General features: G+C 44.0%; 1 protein-coding gene across 1 annotated transcript in view; it reads right to left on the bottom strand.

Annotated features, from left to right (window-relative positions):
* Positions 1-2,272: 2,272 nt before the first annotated feature.
* The window catches only part of XKR6 (XK related 6), a 205,251-nt gene continuing 183,836 nt past the window's right edge, over positions 2,273-23,687 (bottom strand). Inside the window, exons 2-3 of the mRNA XM_072143819.1 lie at positions 11,104-11,300; positions 2,273-4,502 (exon numbers count right to left, since the gene is read on the bottom strand). Coding sequence (XP_071999920.1) covers positions 3,538-4,502; positions 11,104-11,300 — 1,162 coding nt within the window. The 3' untranslated portion in view covers positions 2,273-3,537. The remainder of the gene's footprint in view (positions 4,503-11,103; positions 11,301-23,687) is intronic.

Below are 23,687 nucleotides of genomic sequence, written 5' to 3'. Positions count from 1 at the left end.
AAAACTAAGAAACAGGCATATCGTATATTAGGAAGAAATATTTTTGAATTATTTGAAGGTTTTTGATGCCAACAAAAGTGTAGATTACGGGGCATCCATTGCCAATAAATACACTGTAACACCCAATGGAAGCCTAAAGAATACCATCAAAAGTATATATGTACCATAGAAGTAAAACAGATTTATTTATTTTAAAGTTTTTTTTTCGATAGCGTGCAGTCTAGTCTGCAAAGTAACTTCTGAAATCAAATACACCAAAACATCCAGCGGAAGCCTAAAGGATACATTAAAAGACAAGGCACCGCCCCAATTCATTTCTTGACTAGTATATTAAGGTAAATTCAACCTTAGGGCTCTTACCATTGGTTTTTATGTTACTTTTATTGGTAAAAATAGTGTAGTTTGCAGAGTGACATTTGCAATTAAAAACACTGGAACGCCCAATGCAAACCTTCCAGACCACATTACAAGTCAATGGATCTATTGCCGGAAACAGAGCCCTAACTAGAAAAATGTATTTTGCAAAAAAAAAGAAGAAAAAAAAGGCTACACTTTCTATATTCAGTAGTGTTGGACTTGTTATGACTAGGGATCAGTGGACCCAGTAAGGTTTGGGTTCAACACCCACGATTGGTTCTGGCACCGAACCTGTGTGTTGCCATTTTCCTGAGGGTCTTTGCTCTCAGATGACATTAAGGGGAATCACGATCCTACAGAAAATGGCATTTAAAGAGTTAACATCTGGCCCCTGATCACAGGTGTTATGGTGGGGGTTGAGCCGAACCTGAATCCAAACTTTTTGCAAAAGTGCAGGTTCAGGGAACCGAACCTGCGATGTTTGACATGAACCTGAACGTTCCTCTGCTCGTCAGTAGTAATGACCAATCAGATGGTACTGACGCTACTCCAAAATGTTAACATACTGGTATTGGAATGTTACCCAAACATTATAATTGTTAGAGTTTTTTCTTATAAATCAATGGTATGTTATCATGTAATATTTTTCCGTAACTGTAAATTTTGTTCTTGAAAATTCCATTAACCCATTATTATTTTTTTTAATGCAAAAAGAAACATGGCAAAAACGGAGACCGAAACGTCAACTGTCCCGGGCCATTACATTACATTGTGTGGGTCCAACTTTCATCAATGTATGGAGCATCGTGGCCTCAGAATTTCTGCAGTTGTACTCAAAGTGGGACCCTCACTGATCGTAAACTAATGGCCTACCCAAAGGATAGATGACCAGTTTTATTGCCCTGAAACCACCTACATTATAATTTAGTCCTTGATACGTTGTTTTATTATTTTTGTATTGCACTGAAATATTCAAAAACAGTTCTTGGTGGATTTACAAAAATAAATAAAATAAATATAAATAAAATATAGCATGCACACAAAGACATTGACACACGTAGACGTTATAATACGACAATCCATAAAACTAAAAAGGTAATTCATGGAAGTAAAACATTCGTTTTTTTGGGGGGATTATGGGAAATTTCAATATGGAATTTACGAATGTGTATCTTAAAACAAAAACATTTGAAATGTTTTTATTTTATTTTTTTTGGTAAGGAGGCTACTTTTTTATTTGTGAAGCAGCCCAGATTGAATAAATTCCCATAATCCCTTTCAGAACATAGAGAGTTTTTGTCAGTTCTTAGACAGAATTCAATTTTCACTTTTCATAATTTCATCTTTGCATCACCTTGTTGAACTGCTAAGACAATTAGGTTAAAAAAAAAAAGATCACTTGAAAAAAATAAAACAAAAATAGGTTATAATAAATTCATCGCAACACACAATGTTGAACATCTCCCTAACCCAGCTCAACATTGGCTTAAGCTATGTATTTTTTTTTTTTCGGCAAGGAAAAAAATTAAATAAAAAATATAAACCAACTCCTTTCGAAAGCACACACAGAAAAGACTAACAGTATTACTTAAATATACTCTCTCTATATATGTATATATATATATATTTATATATCTTTTGTATCTTTTTTTTTTTTGCCAAGTAGAGCGAATGTGGGAAATGATGCCTTGAACCAAGATGGCCGTTTAAAGGAGCAATACTCTAGAACGCGTCATATAGTCTATTGAGGTGTCAGTTTTTCAAACAAAAATACTAGTACAATTTTCATTTTTTTTTGTTAATACACCAGAAATTAATGTTTTGTGCACATATCTGAAAAAAAAACCCAAAAATTAATTAAGCAACATAAAGAAAAAAAAAACTTTTATAAAATTAAAAAATATTTTTCTTTTTTCGATAAATTAAAACACAGTACTGTTTGTCAAGCCTTACGGAAATAGATCTCTTATAGAACTGCGGGTGAAACAAAAGAAAAAAAAAAATTCTAGCAGCTGTCTCATTCATTTCTGTGATATACACACTTTACAAAAGAGAACGATTTCACCGCAGTTCTAGAATGCACCATGTGAACGGTTTTAGCCAATCACAACTGAACAAAAGTACAAAGCACCAGTAATTGTATCTCTGTTAGAGGAAAAAAAAAAAAAACCTAGATATTGTTAAGGTTTTTTGTTGTCATAAGACGGAACAAAAAGTAGCACTAAAGATCACCTTAAGGCTCAGATTGAACATGAGACACAAGTAGGACTTTAGTGGCTATTAGTATCACACCGTGCCTTCGGAAAACCAAAATCGGAAAATTAGAGGAAATTGAATTTTACAGTCACCAACCAAGTATTGTGCCTTTAAATTGTCTTCATTCTTTTTGCTACCATGCTGAGTTTAATTATTACTGATTTTCTTTTTTTTTTTTTTTACTTGTGTGTTGAGTGTTACAGTTTTTTTGGTGTTGGATCAAAGGTCAACTGTTGTTTTTTTTTTTAATGTTTTTGGAAGTAAAAATGGTATTACTATGTGAATTCAGTGCAAGCAGAATACAACTGACCATCACATAGCACCTTGCCATGATCCCGTTTTTCTCATTAACCCTTTGGCTGTTGCGGGAGAGACCAGCAGTAAAAGGGTTAAGCAAGAGTCGGGGGTTCCATTATATCACCCTGGTACGAGACGACACGTCGGGGGCAGTGTTCTGTCTCAACATTGCTCCTCACCTTGACCTCATAAAAGCAGTCAGACGAAAAAAGGCTTCATTGCTTCCTTGACTGAATAACCACCGGTTTTGCATTAGAGAGGTGACAGTAGTTAATGAAACTCAGCACCAAAGGGCATAAGGCAGTTGAAGGTTAGTTTGTTCTATCAGCACCAGTCCCATGAATTCTCTACACTTGGTGTACAGTGTATAAAACGCAGAGTGGAGACTTCTTCTCTCCACCCCGGATAGTAGCGTGGATGTTTCAATACTGTTTCTTGCGTGTAAAACACCAAAGGTTAGTCTTCATTTTTTTTGTTTTTACTTACAAAACATAGAGAATATCTTTGTATACATATAGCGACCATAAATGAAGCTTGGGACAAGCTCTCTCTTTGTGTTATTTCTCAATGAGCTGTGTTTTTTTTTTTTCTCGTAAACAAAAATAAGGTTCCTCTGGGTTCGGAGCATTAGAGAGAAGACTCATACTGGAGAAGCTCGTACAAGAGAGGACCGTCTCTATATCTTATACCTACAGCTGTGGGGGTGACGTATTGAAGAATGTTGATAGTCCTTCTCAATCGTCTGTCAACGAAATGAGCATCCCAAGCTGGGTATCGTTTTCTTGGCATGTCGATCTTTATGAGGGGCCCCTCTGGGTAATAAGGGCGCCCAGATGGAGTGGATGGCACCATTGGTCTCACCTGGAAAACGGGCAAGCATGTGTCAGTTGCTAGATCGTCCTGTTGCTCCACCACCGCTCTGGTGGGCGTTGCCTGGGCCCCCCTGTGCCCAGGGGTTTGGGGTGCCATGGGCTCAACATCAGGGGGCAAAGGAATGCCCCAGAGCAGCTCGGCGCAACAGGAGCTGGCAAAGATCTTAGCTCGTGGCCCCATGGGATGCAGCACACCATAGTAGAGAAGCATGAATGCGATCCCGGCTGCGAAACTAAGAAAAACACAACACAGTGCTGGCACGGCATAGGAGTCAGTTGTGTTAGGGTCTCTGTAGAGATACCATAGGAACGTCAAGGCAGCATTCTCTGTCAGAATAACAGTGTAATAAGCAAACATTCTATATCGAGTCCGGCCTTCTTTGACGTTAAACCAGCAAAAAATGTACACAATTCCTACCACCATATTGAAGAGGACCTCCTCCCATTTGGACATACAGAAGTCTGTCCCACCATGAATTATCCAGAAGGCCATGACACACCAGTGGACTACTACAAAGATCCCAAAGTAGAGCTGGAAGATTGAAGCAAAGAGGGCAAAAGATATCACTCGGGATGATATGGTGAAAAGTCGCCAGAAGAGATGAATTAATGCCCCTCTGTAGCTCATGCTCTTCTTATCATCCCGGGAGTCCCGTAGGAGCTTGTGATAGGAGGCTAGCACCCAAGCTAGGGACATCAGGGAAGCCACAGAGGAAACACCTGCCAGAAAGTAAGGCAAAGAACAGACAAAGGTTAATGCAATCGATTCATGTAAAATAACTAGTATGCATACTTTCAGTTTCTGCTTAATAGGGGGCATCTAATTTTGAAGTCTAGTTTCTTATTCCACATTCAATGAATTCTTAGTGTCTCTTGCTGAGAAGGACCAGTCCCGCACTATGCTGGGGGACACTTTATGCTATGTTAGTTATTGTCCCTAGAGAGATGTGTTATAATACTTTATGGGTGGACTGTCACCACTCCTAACAAAATTGAATTCTTTTGCTCCTTTCAGTTTTGCAAAGTTGGATGAGCAATTGAGGTGGAGAGTATGGCGCTACTCAACTGACTGTAGAGCAGGGGTCTCAAACTCGCGGCCCGCGGGCCAACTGCGGCCCGCGGGACAATATTTTGTGGCCCCCACCTGGTCGCGCTGCATGGAGAGGGCTCAGCCGGTAAGTCTTTGCTGCATATTGCAGCAAAGGCTTACCGGCAGTGGCGTACCGATCGCGGTCGCAGGGGTCGCGACTGAGACCGGGCCCATGGTCAGTCAGAGGCCCGCACCTGACCCCTGCGCTGCGCTGATAACTCGGCGCAGCCCAGCGGGCAGATGTTTAAAATTGTGACAGCCGCGGGCCTTCCCGTTACAGCGCACGGACTGTTCTGTATCTGGTCCGTGCGCTGGATCAGGGAGGGCCCGGAGCTGTCCCAATTCAAAATAAGAACGGGCCCCCGATCCGCCCACCGTCCCACCCACCTCAGCGGCCGTTCCCACCCATCGCATCCATAGACGCCGACACGTCTGCCTGCGCCGGGTCTGCTGAGGTCCATGACCCGGCACCTGACCTGGCAGACGCGTCATCAGCCGTCGCCTGCGCCGATCTGCAGAAGAGAGAGCGCGAAGAGGAGCGGGATAACTAGGTAAGAGTTTTATTTTTTATCTTGCTTAAGTATATGGGGCCCTGTTTCTATTTGGGGGGGCATAGGTGAAAGTTAGGAAATTTGGGGGGATATTACCTATGGGGGACATTAATCACGGCTACTGCTGGGGGGATATTAATTATGGCTACTGGAGGGGGGGGCATTTAATCATGGCTACTGCTGGGGGGGACATTAATTATGGCTACTGGAGGGGGGACATTAATTATAGCTACTGCTGGGGGGGACATTAATTATGGCTACTGGTGAGGGGGACATTAATTATGGCTACTGGAGGGGGGACATTAATTATAGCTACTGCTGGGGGGGACATTAATTATGGCTACTGGTGAGGGGGACATTAATTATGGCTACTGGAGGGGGGGGGCATTAATCATGGCTACTGCTGGGGGGGACATTAATTATGGCTACTGGAGGGGGGACATTAATTATAGCTACTGCTGGGGGGGACATTAATTATGGCTACTGGTGGGGGGGACATTAATTATGGCTACTGCTGGAGGGGGGGACATTAATTATAGCTACTGCTGGGGGGGACTTTAATTATGGCTACTGGTGGGGGGGACATTGATTATGGCTACTGGTGAGGGGGGACTTTAATTATGGCTACTGGTGAGGGGGGACTTTAATTATGGCTTCTGGTGAGGCGGGACATTGATTATGGCTTCTGGTGGTGGGGGGGGGACATTGATTATGGCTTCTGGTGGTGGGGGGGGACATTGATTACTGCTACTGGTGGATGGTGTTCAATGTTTTTATGCATACTGGGGGGGGGGCCCTGTTGGGAATTTTGCCCTGGGGCCCAGAGGACTCTAGTTACGCCACTGCTTACCGGTAACACCCGCGATCAGTGCTAGCACCGATCGCGGGTGCTTTCACAGCGATGGCTGCCGGCAAATAAAAAAAATTATTTTTGTACAGGAGTTTTTATGGAATGGAGTGTCCCTGACTGGGCTCAGTGCGGTAGGAGCTTGGGACCCCTCGGTACACAGGACGCGTTCATAGAGAAAACACGTCTCCCAGCATGGGGCTTTCCTTGCACTGGGAGACGCCGTGACATTTGAATCTGAATAATGATATTTTGTAAGCGCATTTTGTGTGGAAAACTTGATGCGGCCCAGCCTTACCCAGAATCTACCTCCAGCGGCCCCCAGGTAAATTGAGTTTGAGACCCCTGCTGTAGAGGGTCTATATATCAGCACTTTCCAAAGTATACAAAAAGTTGGAGTTTGTGAAGGGGGTGAAAGGTTCCCTTGAAGCAGCCATATTTACACTATCGAAGTTCTTTACCCATAAATCTACACATGTCAGCTTCTGATTGAATCCTTAAAGGTATAAGTAGAAATATTTTATGTTCTAATCAAGACTTCAGAACAGAATAAGAAGACAAAGAAGTACAAGAAAATAGTTTGTCTGAGAATCATCCAAGTTAGAATAGAATTTCTCAGTCAACTCACCACTAAATTGTGGCTACAACTTAGAGAAGGGGGCCTGTGGTGTAGGTTATATATTTGCAATGTGGGGAACGTTCGGATTGCAAAGTCTACACCACCCACACTGATCAAAAATAGTGCTCTTGAGGAAGACGGCTTCTTTTTGCGGAGATCCAGCCACTGTAGGGAATTATTCAATTTAGCTTTTTTCAAAGGGGAAGAAAATTGTTTCTCTATTGTCCCCTATGGGACTACGAGTCAACGCCGGACCCATTTAGATCCTTCAAACATAACTATCATGGTGTCTGGTTCAACTGAAATTCCTAGTCAAGTTTTAACGCTCTTATTGTGTCAGAAATTGACCTAGAGTGATAGACACTTTTCCAGTTTCAAGGAGAGCTCATTTGAAGACCTACGTGATAACTAGTGAATCCAAGCAATTTGTCATCTGTTTTAAGTATAGTCCATACCATTATCAGACCATAATGAGCTTATGTATCTTTCTATCTTCGTCTCCTGTGTTTGGTAAACCTCAGTAAAGAACGTTCATTTCATAAAGTTTCATAAAGTTGTTCTCTTAGTTATCTGAATTTGTCTGCTCCACAGCCCCTCACCTCTGCTCTACTCCAAGGAAGCAGAAGGGGTAGACTATAAAACAATCAGACATCTAAGAGAACAATAGTGTGAAGACAACCCTTGGGGAACAGTCCTGCTGCTACCAACAACAAACACAAAGAAATAACGACAAAATTCTCGAGGATTAACACTGACTGCAGTTTCTTGGCCACACCTACTCACAGATTACCAACTCCAAATTTTGGGATTGTCTTTTTACCCAGCCACCATAAGAGATGACTCTATTCTAGTCTTCATAATTGGCTTTAAATTATAGCCATCTACCATTTTCCATGTGTAACATCCCGCTGGACGGGTTATGTTATGAAATTGGGAACCTTTAATGTCTTCTTGATGTAGGAGAAGTATGGCCAGCTAATCCTGCAATCTGTATAGGTTCCATAGGACAAACCGTAAAGAAAAAGTACCTAATGTGATGTGTTCATGCTCATACAATAGGTTCATCATTTTCAGTCAGAATGAGGATTTCAAACTTTTCCGAATTCTACATTTCTTTTTATTGTTGTTGCATAATGAAAAAAAACATCTGGTTCTTAGAAGGTCTTGAAATCTGATAATTACAACTTCAGACTATAGAATATCACACAACAGGTTGAACTGGGGCCTTATTGAACAAAAGGAAGGCCAAAGTGGGTGAGAAATTACAGAAATAACAACCTTACTTCATCCTTAAAGGAAACCTACAATTTGATTTGCTGTATTATGAAACAAACATACCTTGAGAATGCTGTAGCGACACTGATGCAGGATCATATATTGGTTAATCCCTGTGCTGAGTGGTTTTGCTGAGAAAACAGATATAGCACTATGATAATGAAGCTCTGCCCCTTCTATGGCTCCTTCAGCACTTGTTTACGACTTCTCCTAGCAGGAGAGTTTTTCTCTGCAGGATAGATGATGCAATCACTTTTTTCCCTGTCAGACAGAATAATCAATTGCTGCACCATACCCCAGCTGCTATGTATGAGTGATCTAGCTCGGGTTGATTAGTCATGCTTTTAGTCTCCATTTGTAATTACAAGCTCAGCGTTGATCGAGACAGCCATGCTGATCCAGCTTTCTCAAGGTCCTGAATGTTATAATTGTTTTTCAGCAAAACCACTCAGCTCAGGGATTAACCAAGATCAGTGTCGCTACAGCAGTCTCAAGGTATGTTTGCTTCATAATGCATCACATCAAATGGTAGGGTTCCTCTAAGCAAAAAATAATAGACATGTCCAGCTCATAGCAAGTTTAAAAAATGTGATTCTTTATTTGGAATTCCAATTATAAAACATATGAAGCTTAGGAGTCTGCCACGGGGAAACAAAAGATATAGCAGCTTATGTGTATCGGAAACAAATTCCATATTCACTGACATTTATGGAATTCCAAATAATGAAATTTCCCATGGATCCTTTGGTAGCTGCACTTGTTTTGCCTGGTGCTGAGGACTTCCTTGCTCGGGTTTTCATTGGAGTTATGTTGCTTCAACATCAAGGTGAGCTTAAGGTGTCTTTTTGAAGATTTCTTCCTTAGGATATGGGAGTTTAAGTAGCAGCCAGGGGCTGCCAATCTAATGCCCTTGATCAGCAGCAGGTGTGACCAGCCCCATAAACGCAGAAGTTTGGTCTGGAGCATTCAGGCATGTGTTAACATAAAAGATGCCGAAAGACATCTGCATCGAAGTGATCTTAGAGAAGTAATTGTTGGAAGTAATCTGGGCCATCTAAAGGCAATTAGAAGTCCATTCATTAAGTCCATGGCTTAGGTCTCCAAAATTTCTTCTGAACAAACCACAAGACTTCTTAAGCAATGTCCTCTGGACGGACAAGACCACATGGCCACACAGCGCCTAAGACATTCTAGTAGTGCAGTTCATGGGTAGCTCATCGTTTTTCACACACGACTTACCTTTTGTGGCCTAGTTTTGGTAAATTAACAATGACCCGGAGGAATTTGTTGCTGATGTTCTTCATCTGAGGTTGGTGAAATTGAAGACATTCTCAGAACCAGATGTTTTTTTATGTCTTGACACATAGAGGGTCATTTACTAAGGGCCCAAATCGCGTTTTTCCGACGTGTTTCTCGAATATTACCGTTTTTCCCTGAATTGCCCCGGATTTTTGGTGCACGCGACCAGATTGTGGCGCATCGACGCCGGCATGCACGCAACGGAAATCGGGGGAGTGGCCATTGGAAAAAAAAAATGTGTCACTTGACACGCACTTACCTGCACCCAGCCCAGCTTGGTGAACTTCAGTGAACTCCGACGGACTTCAGCGCAGCAGCGTCACCTGGTGGACATCGGGCGCACTACCTTAGTGAGTCGCCGGAAGACCCGAATCAGCGTCGGAGAACCCGCCGCTGGATTGCGAATGGACCGGGTAAATAAATCTGCCCCATAGTACCATAGAATTCAAATAGTGGACTTCATTTTACTCATGATGGCACATGGATGGATGTTTATGTAATTTTTATGGTGGTTTCCTCTTAGTATTATTCCATGTGTGTATTATCACTTTACCACTTCCATGTGAGGAGATGCTAGCACCTCATCAGTTGTTGTCTGACACTCTCTCACCAGACTATCACACCGTCACGCACAGCTCTCCACCGCTCTGTCCACAGGGAACGACCAGTGACTGTATGAGTGAATTTAGATTTTCTGCACAGATTGAAATGTCAGAACTTCTGTATACTGGGGGGAAAGGGGCTAAATTGTGGGGATGTTAAGATAAGAGCAGGCATGGTGAGGCGAATGCCGGATTCGAACTTGAATTTCTGGTCTGGGTTTAGGTTTGGAGACCCAAACCTGCAAATAGACCTGAACATTGTGGGTTTGGGTCCAGTCATCACTAATCACCATGTTTAATCGAAGCCATGTTTTAGAAATGTCCTTCAACTATAACACATATAGCAAATCTCTTCCAAAAGTTTTGACTTTTAACTCGGAACTTGATCAAGGAGTAAAGAAACCTTTCCGTCCCTTGTGGTTGGTTGTAGTTTCAGGTTTCATCTCTTTCATGGATAATTTTGCCAAGAGTTTTACACAAAGTGAAAGCACAAGTGATTTCCACATAAATTTTTTTGTAGAAAGTTCATAACATCAAGGACACTATAAATATGTAACCGTAAAGATCCCGTAACCTCGAGAAGGGTCTACAGCTCCATTCTCTGTAGTGGCCAGTCACTGGAACTGCAGCTAAGCTCATATTTACTTGCAGTAACACAGGTCAACCACTAGGAAGATAAGAGAGTTGTACCTCCAGCTTGGGCCTCTGTATCAATGATGGAACGGAGTCACTCGGAATGAGCTAATCATTGGGGGTCAGTCTTATCAATCTGATAGAGACGGCCTATTCAATAGGGTATTAAGAAAAGATGATCAATAGGAAATAAGTCATAAGTCACTGCACGGTCAGACTACATGTAGGACTTTGTAGTCTGTTACCGTGGAAACAGAAATGTCCTCAAAAGAGTAATAGACACAAAAACCAAGACCAATCAGCACAGAAGCGTTTTTGCTTTGCTGCTCATTTTGGATCATCCAAGCCCTTAAATATTTGCCCCTTTGACATGGTATAACACCTGCGGCAATGCAATCTACTTACATGGAAGTGTGTCTGCACGGTTCTTCTGTATCATTATGCAGAGTTGTAGCACCAGTTGGGGGGCGCTCTCTAGGAAGGTCTCCAGGAGGCGTAACATGTTGACATCTGCATATTCATACATCATAGCCCAATAAAACCGACGTTGATGTTCTTTTTGCCTCTGGCTCTGAATTCCCAGGTACATGGTTCGAATGTATCTAGAGAGAACATAAAACGATTCTTACTATCACAAAAGGTGTTTTTGAGACCATTTTTAAAAAAAAATCATATATATTACAGAATTACAGGAAATTTTTTGTTATCACACATACACGCCACTAATTTCGCTGACTGAGATGTAATACTTTCTTTGTCCAGTGGGGGTGCTGTAGTGAAATCGTACACTTCACACTTCAGATTGCTATCAATCATGATCAACAAGTTGTCCAATCACAGCCATGTCTAACTGCTAGGGCTGTTAAGTTGCCTGATTGGCATAAATCAATTGGGCTCAATTGGGCCCGAATCGCTCATTTTGGTCGGGGTTCCCGAAAATGAATGGTTTGCGTCGTTTTGCACCTACATGCACCAGGAAGAGGATGGTGAACTCCGGCGGACCTCGGCGCCGCAGCGACACCTAATGGATATCGGGCGCACAACCTTAGTGAATCCCGGCAAGCTCCGAATCAACGTCAGACAACGTGCCGCGAGGATCACGAATGGACCCGGTAAGTAAATGAGCCCCAATAGTTCCGGGTTAGACGGAGCTAACAAACGGGGGACACCGAACCTAAAGTTTAAGTCCACTCATCTCTAGTAAATATAGTATAATATCTATTTGCATTTAATGGCTTGTCTGGTCAATACATACAAAAAATGACATAATAAGGGGGTCTCAAACAACCCCTTTAATGGATTCCAATCTCAACATTGTGGCACAGACGCACATACGTTATCCCTAAACTCTCATCACTTATATTTTAATTCCAAGTACATCATTTTTTTTTAATATGAAATTCTCAAAAATTCCCACAGCTCACAGGACCATGAAGTTTTGTTGACTTCCAAAACATCCAAAATCCAAAAACATCTAAAGAGAAAACAACAATCTATCGACTACAGAAAGATACAGATCTGTATTTTCCAGTCTGTCCACCAGATGGTGATCCAGGATAAGGATGACAAAGACATACAGTATAGTGGGAAGGTTAATAAAAGTTGTTCAGTATTTTTAGACCATGATAAAGAATTTACAGGCAAAATTTTTGACCTGTATGTTGATACAAATCCTCTAGTAGATGTGAAATCAGATGTGCGGATCAGTCCCCCATGCGGAGCAATGCAATATCAAGTCTGAATTGTACGGAGATACTCTTACCCCCCCCCCCTCTATGTGCTCTAATTTTTATACAGGCAGTCCCTGAGTTACGTACAAGGTCGGTTCTGTAGGTTTGTTCTTAGGTTGAATTTGTATGTAAGTCGGAACTGTATACTTTATAATTGTAACCCCAGCCAAAAATGTTTTGGTCTCTATGACAATTGGATTTTAAAAATGTTGGGTTAAGAACCAGGATTAATAATAAAGCTTCATTACAGACACCTGTGATAACTGTTATAGCTGATTGTCACGGGTGGTCCCGCGACCCATATCGCGGGTCGTGGGCTCACCCGTGCTGCCCAGCCCCCGCCAGCGCGCCGTCAGCGCGTCTCACCTGGCCCGGCTCCCGGCTTGCTTCCTTCCGCGGTCCGCGCGCGTCCCCGACTGCTAGGGCGCGCGCGCGGCTCCTTCTCAAGATTTAAAGGGCCAGCGCGCCATTAATTGGCGCTGGCCATATTGCCAAATCTATGTAAGCCTGCCTCTTCCTGCAAGCCCTGCCGGATCTTTGTGCCTCACAGCCTGAGAGAAAGCTTTACTGCGATTAGTCTGCGTTCCTGAGTCTCCTGCGTTCCTGTGTCTCCTGCGTTCCTGTGTCCCTCCGTGTTCCTGTGTTTCCTGAGCTCCTCTGTGTTTCCGTATACCTGTGTTCCTCCGTGCTGCTGTTCCGTGTTCCCGTACCCCCTGCTTGGACCTCCTGTTGCTGACCTCGGATTGTACCCTGACGTTGCATCTCTGCCGCCTGCCTTGACCCTGTGCCTGGACTTTGACCACGAGATTGTTTGCCGTTCTTGTACCTCTACCTTGGCCGCCACTGCAGACAAGTCACGCCTGAGGAACGACCTGGTGGTACCACGCCGCAGCTTGTCTAACCCGCTTTGCGGCGGGCTCTGGTGGACAGAACCAGACTCTCTTCCCAGGAGCGCAACAGAAGACGACAGGGAGATCTCTGCCTCTATTGTGCCAGTCCTGAGCATTTCATCAGGATGTGTCCTGTCCGTCCCCAACGTTCGGGAAATGCCACCACCTAGGGTTCTTGGGAGAAGCGTCCCTAGGTGTGTGTGAAGCTTCTCCACGTTTGACCATTCCGGTGTTCCTCAGCGTTGGTACGAGCAGCCAGTTCCAAGTGTCTGCTTTCTTGGACTCTGGGTCCGCAGGAAATTTTGTGGATGCTGCACTGGTCTCGCAGCATCACATTCCAGTGGTCCGCCTCGACAAGCCTCTGGTCATCTCTTCGGTCAGTGGTCAGATCCTCTCTGATCCAGTCCGGTACCGCACGGAACCCCTGTGTCTGCAAGTTGGTGCCCTGCATATGGAGAGACTGTCTTTCCACGTACTACCCCGCTCCACTTCCTCCGTCCTATTGGGACTTCCGTGGCTGCAGAGACATGCACCTGTTCTTAACTGGCAGACTGGGGAGGTTCTTCGCTGGGGTTCTGGATGCCAGTCCCGTTGTCTCAGGGCTCTTCGTCCAGTTGCTACTATACCTTCCTCCTTGTCTCTCAAGTCTCTGAAGGGTCTTCCCGCTGCTTATCTGGACTATGCTGATGTCTTCTCTGAAAAGCAAGCGGAGACCTTGCCACCGCATCGTCCATACGATTGCCCTATTGAACTGCAGCCAGGAACTTCTCCGCCTCGAGGTCGAGTTTACCCGCTCTCCGTGCCTGAAACTGCGGCCATGTCGGCCTACATCAAGGAGAATCTACAGAAGGGGTTCATCCGCAAGTCCTCTTCTCCTGCCGGTGCCGGCTTCTTCTTTGTGGCCAAGAAAGATGGTTCTCTTCGTCCCTGCATTGACTATCGGGGGCTCAATAAGGTGACAATAAAGAACCGGTATCCTTTGCCGTTAATCACGGAACTCTTTGACCGCCTTCGTGGAGCTAAAATCTTCTCTAAATTGGACCTGAGAGGGGCCTATAATCTTATCCGCATCCGGGAGGGCGATGAATGGAAGACCGCCTTTAACACCCGAGACGGGCACTTTGAGTACCTGGTCATGCCCTTTGGACTGTGTAATGCGCCTGCAGTTTTTCAGGAATTCGTGAACGACATTTTCAGAGACCTGCTATACACCTGTGTCGTTGTTTACTTAGATGACATCTTGGTCTTCTCTCCAGATCTGGAGTCTCATCAAATGCATGTACGGCAAGTTCTTAGGCGCCTAAGAGCCAATCGCCTCTATGCTAAACTGGAGAAGTGCCAATTCCATCAGAAGAGCCTTCCATTTCTAGGATACATAATCTCCGATAAAGGCCTACAGATGGATCCAACCAAGTTGTCTGCGGTACTTCAGTGGCCTCGCCCAGTGGGACTTCGTGCCATACAGAGATTCCTTGGTTTCGCTAATTATTACCGGCAATTCATTCCTCACTTCTCTTCCCTCGTATCTCCCATTGTGGCTCTAACTAAAAAAGGTGCTGATCCCAGACACTGGTCTCCAGTTGCGGAGGAAGCATTCTCTAGACTGAAGTCTGCCTTCGCCTCTGCTCCTGTTCTGACGCGACCAGATTTAGAGAAACCCTTCCAACTTGAGGTTGACGCCTCCTCCGTGGGTGCTGGAGCTGTGCTCACTCAGAAAGGGCCCAAAGGCCGAACACTTACCTGTGGCTTCTTTTCCAGAACCTTCTCTGCGGCTGAGAGGAACTACTCCATAGGAGATCGGGAACTCCTGGCTATTAAACTCGCCTTGGAAGAGTGGCGCTATCTTCTGGAAGGAGCTCGTCACCCGGTCAGTGTATATTCTGACCACAAGAACCTCCTGTAACTCCAGAATGCTCAACGTCTCAATCCAAGACAAGCCCGCTGGTCCCTTTTCTTTTCACGTTTTAATTTTTTGATCCATTTTCGTCCAGCTGAGAAGAACATCAAGGCAGATGCCCTCTCACGTGCCTCTGATGTTATTGGGGAAGAACCGGCTCCTCGGCATATCATCCCTCCGGAACGGCTGGTTGTGGCTGCTCCAATAGACCTTCGGCAGCTCCCTCCTGGCAAGACGTATGTCCGACCTGCTCTTCGGAAGAAGATCTTGACTTGGGGACATTGTTCTCGTGTGGCCGGGCATCCTGGGGTGCAGCGCTCCTTAGCCCTCATTTTTCGTTACTATTGGTGGCCGAGTCTGGTCCAAGACGTACGGGATTTTGTGGCTTCCTGCATCTCTTGTGCTCGTAATAAACCATCACGCCTCAAACCTGCCGGTCTCCTGATGCCGTTGCCGATACCCAGTTGCCCATGGTCTCACGTGGCCATGGACTTTGTCACGGACCTTCCCTGTTCCTCTGGGAATACTGTAATCTGGGTGGTAACTGATCGGTTCTCCAAAATGTCTCATTTTGTTCCGCTGCCAGGTCTTCCGTCTGCTCCTCGCCTTGCCAGTCTGTTCTTCACTCACATCTTCCGGCTTCATGGTCTTCCCCGGCACATAGTATCTGACCGTGGTGTTCAGTTTGTTTCCCGGTTCTGGCGTTCTCTGTGCAGTCAACTCCAGGTGAAATTGGACTTTTCCTCAGCGTATCACCCTCAGTCGAATGGACAAGTCGAGAGGGTTAATCAGACCTTAGGTTGTTATCTCCGTCATTTTGTCTCTGCCAGACAGGATGACTGGTCCACTCTGCTCCCATGGGCTGAGTTCTCCTTCAACTCCCTGAACTCTGAGTCTGCCGGTGCCACTCCTTTCTTCATTGTCTATGGGAGACATCCACGACCACCTCTTCCTCTCTCCGTGTCTGCTGACGTTCCTGCTGTGGAAGAGTTGGTAGAAGACCTCAAAACTATCTGGGAACAGACTCGTCAGTCTTTACTTCGGGCATCCGCCCGTTCAAAAACTCAAGCGGACAAGAAACGCAGGCCTCCTCCCATATTCTCTCCAGGTGACAAGGTGTGGCTGTCATCCAAGTATGTCCGTTTGAAGATTCCCAGTTACAAGCTGGGTCCACGTTTTTTGGGACCGTTCGAAGTGTTACAGCGCATTAATCCAGTGCCGTATAAACTCCGCCTTCCTCCTACTATGCGCATCCCAAATTCTTTCCACGTATCTCTGATGAAACCTGTCATTCTGAATCGCTTCTCCCGACACGTTCCTCCCCCCACTCCAGTGGCGGACTCCACCAACACCTACGAGGTAAAGGAGATCCTGGATATGAAGATGGTAAGGGGGAAGCGGTTCTTCTTGGTTGACTGGAAGGGATTTGGGCCAGAAGAGAGGTCGTGGGACCCTGAGGACAATATATTGGATCGTGATCTCCTGCAGAAATTTCTCCAGCCCAGAAGGAGGGGGAGGCCGAAGGGGGGGGGTACTGTCACGGGTGGTCCCGCGACCCATATCGCGGGTCGTGGGCTCACCCGTGCTGCCCAGCCCCCGCCAGCGCGCCACCAGCGCGTCTCACCTGGCCCGGCTCCCGGCTTGCTTCCTTCCGCGGTCCGCGCGCGTCCCCGACTGCTAGGGCGCGCGCGCGGCTCCTTCTCAAGATTTAAAGGGCCAGCGCGCCATTAATTGGCGCTGGCCATATTGCCAAATCTATGTAAGCCTGCCTCTTCCTGCAAGCCCTGCCGGATCTTTGTGCCTCACAGCCTGAGAGAAAGCTTTACTGCGATTAGTCTGCGTTCCTGAGTCTCCTGCGTTCCTGTGTCTCCTGCGTTCCTGTGTCCCTCCGTGTTCCTGTGTTTCCTGAGCTCCTCTGTGTTTCCGTATACCTGTGTTCCTCCGTGCTGCTGTTCCGTGTTCCCGTACCCCCTGCTTGGACCTCCTGTTGCTGACCTCGGATTGTACCCTGACGTTGCATCTCTGCCGCCTGCCTTGACCCTGTGCCTGGACTTTGACCACGAGATTGTTTGCCGTTCTTGTACCTCTACCTTGGCCGCCACTGCAGACAAGTCACGCCTGAGGAACGACCTGGTGGTACCACGCCGCAGCTTGTCTAACCCGCTTTGCGGCGGGCTCTGGTGAAAACCGGGTACCACTTAGACTCCGGTCCCAGGTAGTGGCTGAGTCATCGTCTGCAGTGGTCCAGTGGATCCACAACGCGCAAGCCTGACACTGATTATTGTAGCCTAAAGGATAAGGTGGGGTTTAAGTAACTATCCACCAAAAGTCTGGGGCAAGACCTCAAAATTCCCCCTAGTTTTACTGTTTAAGGAAATCTACTATTTGCTTTTATGCATTATCAACCAAACATACCTAGAGAATGCTGTAGCTACACTGCTGTAGAAACATACCTTGTTTAATCTCTGAACTGAGTGGTTTTGCTGAAAAAACAATTATAAAATGATGATAATGAGGCTCCTGTGGCTGCTCCGGCATTTTTCCTCTTACCCTAATTATTCCCTGCTCCAGCCTTGTCCTGCCCAGCATAAGCCGAGAATACGTCATCACTGTATTGTCCCTGCCAGGCAGAAGTAATCAACTGCTGCACCATCCCCCATCTGCTGTGTATGAGTCATCCAGCTCAGGTTGATTAGTTCTGTCTGAACAGTTCAAGAAACTCAGTGTGTAATGTATTTATGTAGGCACTTAGCCTTCTCAAGGTCTTGAATTTTATAATTGTTTTTTGAGCAAAACCGCTTGGTTCAGGGATTAAACAAGATGTGTTTCTGCATCAGTGAAGCTACAGCATTCTTATGTTCACAATGCATAAGAACAAATAGTAGATTTCCTTTAACCCCTTCACGCTCCGCGGCGGATATATCCGCCACGGAGCGCAGTGACTTAGCGCTCAGTGGCGGATATATCCGCCACGGCGCTTATGCCGGCTCGGCTCTGGATCAGAGCCGAACCGGCATCGGGAAACACGGGGTGCCGGCTGTAACTAATAGCCGGCACCCCAGTGTAACACCCGCGATCGGAGTTGTCTCCGATCGCGGGTGCTTAACCCGTTAGATGCCGCGGTCAGCGCGACCGCGGCATCTAACAAGTATCTGGGGGGTCTTTCCCCCACGATCGGCCCCCCCGAACCGTTTTCGGGGGGCGCCGATCGTTGCTATAGTAACTCTGGGGTCCGATCTGGACCCCAGAGTTACTAGCAAGAATTGCCAGTAAGATGGCGTCTGTGACGTCATCTTACTGGCACAGTGCCAGCCTATGCAAGTGCATAGGCTGACACTGATAATACTCTGCAATACATGAGTATTGCAGAATATTATCATGAAGAAGCAATCAGAAGATTGCTTCTTCATGTCCCATGGTATAAAAGTGAAAAAGTAAAAAAAAAAGTTATTCAATAAAAAAATAAAGTCATAAATCACTAAAAATGCCCCAAACCCCCAAAACATATAAAGAGACATATAACTCAAAAAAAAAGTCTAAATCATAACACAAACCCCACATATATAGTATCACCGCGTCCGTAACAACCCGTAGAATAAAAGTAAATCATTATTGAACCCCCACGATAAACGCCGTAAAAAAAAACTGTTATAAACCCTCCAAAAATTATGATTTTTACCTTTTCAATCCCACAAAAAATGATATAAAATGCGACCAAAAAACCATATGTACTCAGACATGATACTGGTGCAAAGTACAACATGTCCCGCAAAAAACAAGCCATCAACCAGCTCCGTAGCCAAAAACGTAACAAAGTTATGCCACTTGGAAGATGGCAATACAAAAATTATAGATTTTTCCCCACATTAGGGTTTTGTTTGACAAATTTAGTAAAACGTAAGAAAATATATTCATGTCTGGTATCCCCGTAATCGTATCAACCCATAGAATAAAGATAACATGATTATTAGTCTATACGGTGAACACCAAAAAAAAAAAGTCAAAAATCCAGTACAGAATTGATGCTTTTCTACTCCTGCCCTCAAAAAAAGTTCCTAAATTTTCAACAATAGGTGATACCAACCCCAAAATGGTAACAATGGAAAAAGCATCTCATCCCGCAAAAAAAATGCCGTCACATGGCCCCAATAACGAAAAAGCGAAAATTTTATAGCCTTCAAAAGGGGCCAATGAGGAAACTAAAATCCTGGCAGCTGCAGCGCCCTCCTTCCCTTCTGCGCCTCGCTGTGCCCCCATAAAACAAGTAACGGCCACATGTGGGGGGTCTTTGTACTCAGGAGAAATTGCAGAACAAATTGTATGGTGGGTTTTCTCTTTTTATATTTTGGAAATGTGTAAATTTTGGTGCTAAATGAACAATATGACCATTCTAAATTTCACCTCCATATTGATTCAATTACTATGAAGATCTCAAGGGGTTAACAATCTTCGTAAAAGCTGTTTCTGATAGCTTGAGGGGTGCAGATTTGAAAATGGGTTGGTTATATAGGGGGTTTTGATGCTAAATATGTAAAATTTCATTCAAAACTGTATTTATCCCCAAAATAGTCAATTCTGAAAATCCGGAAAAGCGATATTCTATTTGTAAGCCGCGTGACGTCAAAATAAATTATCCAGACATTTCAAAAATTATGAAAATGTAAAGTAGACAAATGGGAAATGTTATTCAGCAACTTATTTAGGTGGTAAATCTATCTGCCTGAAAACGCAATGATTTAGAATTTCGAAAATGGCAAATTTTTCAAAAAATGTATCATATTTTCTTTTTTTTTGTAAATAAACGCAAAACTTATCTGCCAATATTTACCACTAAAATGAAGTACAACATGTGGGGAAAAAACAATCTCAGAATCGTTTTGATAAGTAACAGTGTTCAAAAGTTATAACCATATAAAGCGAAGCAAGTCAGAATCCAAAAAATCGGGCTGAGCCTTAAGCTGTAAAATGGCTGCGTCCTTAAGGGGTTAATAGTAAAACTAGGCGGAGGTCCTGCCCCTGACTTTTGGTCAATAGTTGCATAAACCCCACCTTATTTTGATTCAGGATTATCCAAATTTGCTTGTTATAAACTGAAGACAATCTGGTAAATTTGGGACAAATGGTAGATTTCCTTTAAAAATGTGATGACTGTAGATGTAGCTCAGTTTTCCTGCCAAGACTTAGACATTCCATTATAAAATGTCATTGCTCTGGCAGCCACCACTAGAGGGAGCTTACTGAATACTGCATATAGCACACTCCTAGGTGCCCCCTAGTGGTCTCCTCACTTTACTACATGTTGGATGGAAGTGAACTGTAGATATTTGGCTCCCTCTCAGGAAAGCTCTGGCCATTAGATAGTTCAATTGTAAATAATGGGAGAGACTGATACCCTTAGTAAATGCCTTAAAATCCGAAAAGTCAGGGCTGTGTGATCCCAATAAGACTGAACGTAACAAGTAAACCCCCATCACCTTACATTTTGATATGATTAAAGGGAACCTGTCACCAGGAGACCCATTTTTAGCACTCCCCCAGTCCCCGCAGAGCATAGTACATACACTGCCAAAGTGTTTTTTTGTATAAAAAATAGGTTTTACATAAAAAAAGCTATGTTATATTGTACCTTTCATTAGCATGTGCTGTGTGACTAGACAGTCGTCCCCTGGGAGGGGCTGGAAAGGAGCAGTTTTCCCGCCACCCTTGGGAAACCGCACCTCCATGTGTCCTTTTCAACTATATGAATAACTCCCCTCACTCGGGATAGGCTGTAGAGGTGCAGGGGGCGTCGCTAAGCCAAGTGATGGGTGTTTTCATATATTTGAAAAGGAAACATGGAGAAGCTGTTTCCCAAGGGTGGGGGGGCTGCTCATTTCCAGCCCCTCCCAGTGGACGAGTGCCTAGTCACACAGCACATGGTATTGAAAGGTACAATATAACATATCTTTTTTTCTGTAAAACCTTTTTTTTAATACAAAAACACTTTGGCAGTGTATGTGCTATGCTCTGTGGGGACTGGGGGAGTGCTAAAAATGGGTCTCCTGCTGACAGGTTCCCTTTAATAACATGCTCCTATTCAGCTCAACCCTGATGAAATGGCGTGGAACCCCCTTCCGGCAGACAACAAATACAGCGCACCAACGCGTTTCACAATCACACTAAATCTTATCTCGCGCTATTAAATTCCACTTCCAATTTACAGTACAAGTAATATCTCGGCCAGGCCCAGATTCTCCATTAATCTATTACAATTTGCCTGAATACATGACGCCATGTAATGCTGGGAGATTGTAATATATCAAGTGTAATGAACACGCTTAGCAAAATAATGAGATATCTGGAGACGGCCGCCAGAGGAGCAAAAGAAAAATATTTCAGACAAATCCAAATATCGGAAGATTAATTTAACTAATTGGCAGTTAAGTAAAAATAAAGGAGGCTGCAAATGGGAAAATAAAGGATTGTCTGAGTTTAAAGGGAAACTCCACCAAGATAAAGGACATAAATCTCTATTAGCCTCACTAATGATAAATTACACATTGCCCTGGAAGGAGAAGACTGGAATTTTCTCTTTCTGTCTGTGTGTGTTCCTTTAAATGCATTGCTGAGTCTTGAAATGGAAGACCCAACACTACTGTACTGATTAGCAGATGAATTGGTATCATGTAATTCCTCTTTTTACCAGTGGTGGCACTGTTGCAAAATTCAAAACTTAGTCTGAAATATCTATGATTCTTTTAAAGAATTGATTGGCCAGGGGATGTGTTTGGCCACCAGATCGGCAATACATCTTGGGTGGTGCGACAGGTCCACTCATCACTACCTTACAGATCTGTTGATAAATCCAATAGGTGATCGTTGCTTAGAAGCTACATTTAAACTTTTTGCTATAATATTGCCCCTGTGGAAGTGATTTGGACGTTACTCTCTTCTTTAGGACGTATTCCACGATTTTATTATATCAATTGCCTATTTTTAATGGGAACCATATTGGCACCTAACAGCCCCCCATTTAGGTGTTTGAAAAGAGCTGTCTAGTGGTTGTAAGTGGTATTGCAGTTCTTTTGGACAATTATTGATCGTTGTGGATAAGCTTTATCAGAAAGAGACAATCCCCATCTATCTAATAAGAATGATCCACACGTATCATATACAACAATCCACGACTATATAAGAAGGCTGATCCACATCTATCTTATTCATAATAATTATATATATGGGGATTGCCTCTTTGGGATAGGTGTGGATCAGCTCTTTCTGATAGGTGAGGATCAATTCCTCTCTGTAAGGTGTGGATCAGCTCTTTGATAGATGTGGATCGGTTGTTTCTTATAGGTGTGAATTGCTTCTTTCTAAAAGGCATAAATCGGTCCTTTCCAATTGATGGGGATCGGTTCTTTCTGATAGATGTGGATCGGTTCTTTCTGATAGATGTGGATCGGTTCTTTCTGATAGATGTGGATCGGTTCTTTCTGATCGATGTGGATTGGTTCTTTCTGATCGATGTGGATTGGTTATTTCTGATAGATGTGGATTGGTTCTTTCTGATAGATGTGGATTGGTTCTTTCTGATCGATGTGGATCGGTTGTTTCTGATAGATGGGGATCGATTCTTTCTGATAGATTTAGATGAGTTATTTCTGATAGATGTGGATCGGTTCTTTCTGATAGATGTGGATCGGTTCTTTCTGATAGATGTGGATCGGTTCTTTATGATTGATGTGGATTGGTTCTTTCCGATAGATGTGGATCGGATGTTTCTGATAGATATGGATCGGTTGTGTCTGATAGATGGGGATCGGTTCTTTCTGATAGATATGGATCGGTTGTTTCTGATAGATGTGGATCGGTTCTTTCTGATAGATGTGGATCGGTTCTTTCTGATAGATGTGGATCGGTTCTTTCTGATAGGTGTGGATCGGTTGTGTCTGATAGATGGGGATCGGTTCTTTCTGATAGATGTGGATCGGTTGTTTCTGATAGATTTGGATGAGTTCTTTCTGATAGATGTGGATCGGTTGTTTCTGATAGATGTGGATCGGTTCTTTCTGATAGATGTGGATCGATTCTTTCTGATAGATGTGGATTGGTTGTTTCTGATAGATGTGGATTGGTTGTTTCTGATAGATGTGGATCGGTTCTTTCTGATAGATGTGGATTGGTTCTTTCTGATAGATGTGGATTGGTTGTTTCTGATAGATGTGGATCGGTTCTTTCTGATAGATGTGGATTGGTTCTTTCTGATAGATGTGGATTGGTTCTTTCTGATAGATGTGGATCGTTTCTTTCTGATAGATGTGGATCGGTTCTTTCTGATAGATGTGGATCGGTTCTTTCTGATAGATGTGGATTGGTTATTTCTGATAGATTTGGATGAGTTCTTTCTGATAGATGGGGATCGGTTGTTTCTGATAGATTTGGATGAGTTCTTTCTGATAGATGTGGATCGGTTCTTTCTGATAGATGTGGATC

The sequence above is a fragment of the Engystomops pustulosus genome, chromosome 3 (assembly GCF_040894005.1).
Source record: "Engystomops pustulosus chromosome 3, aEngPut4.maternal, whole genome shotgun sequence".
NCBI classification, from domain to species: Eukaryota; Metazoa; Chordata; class Amphibia; order Anura; family Leptodactylidae; genus Engystomops; species Engystomops pustulosus.
Note: the sequence above shows the minus strand (reverse complement) of the source record. Positions and strands in the feature narration are given on the sequence as shown.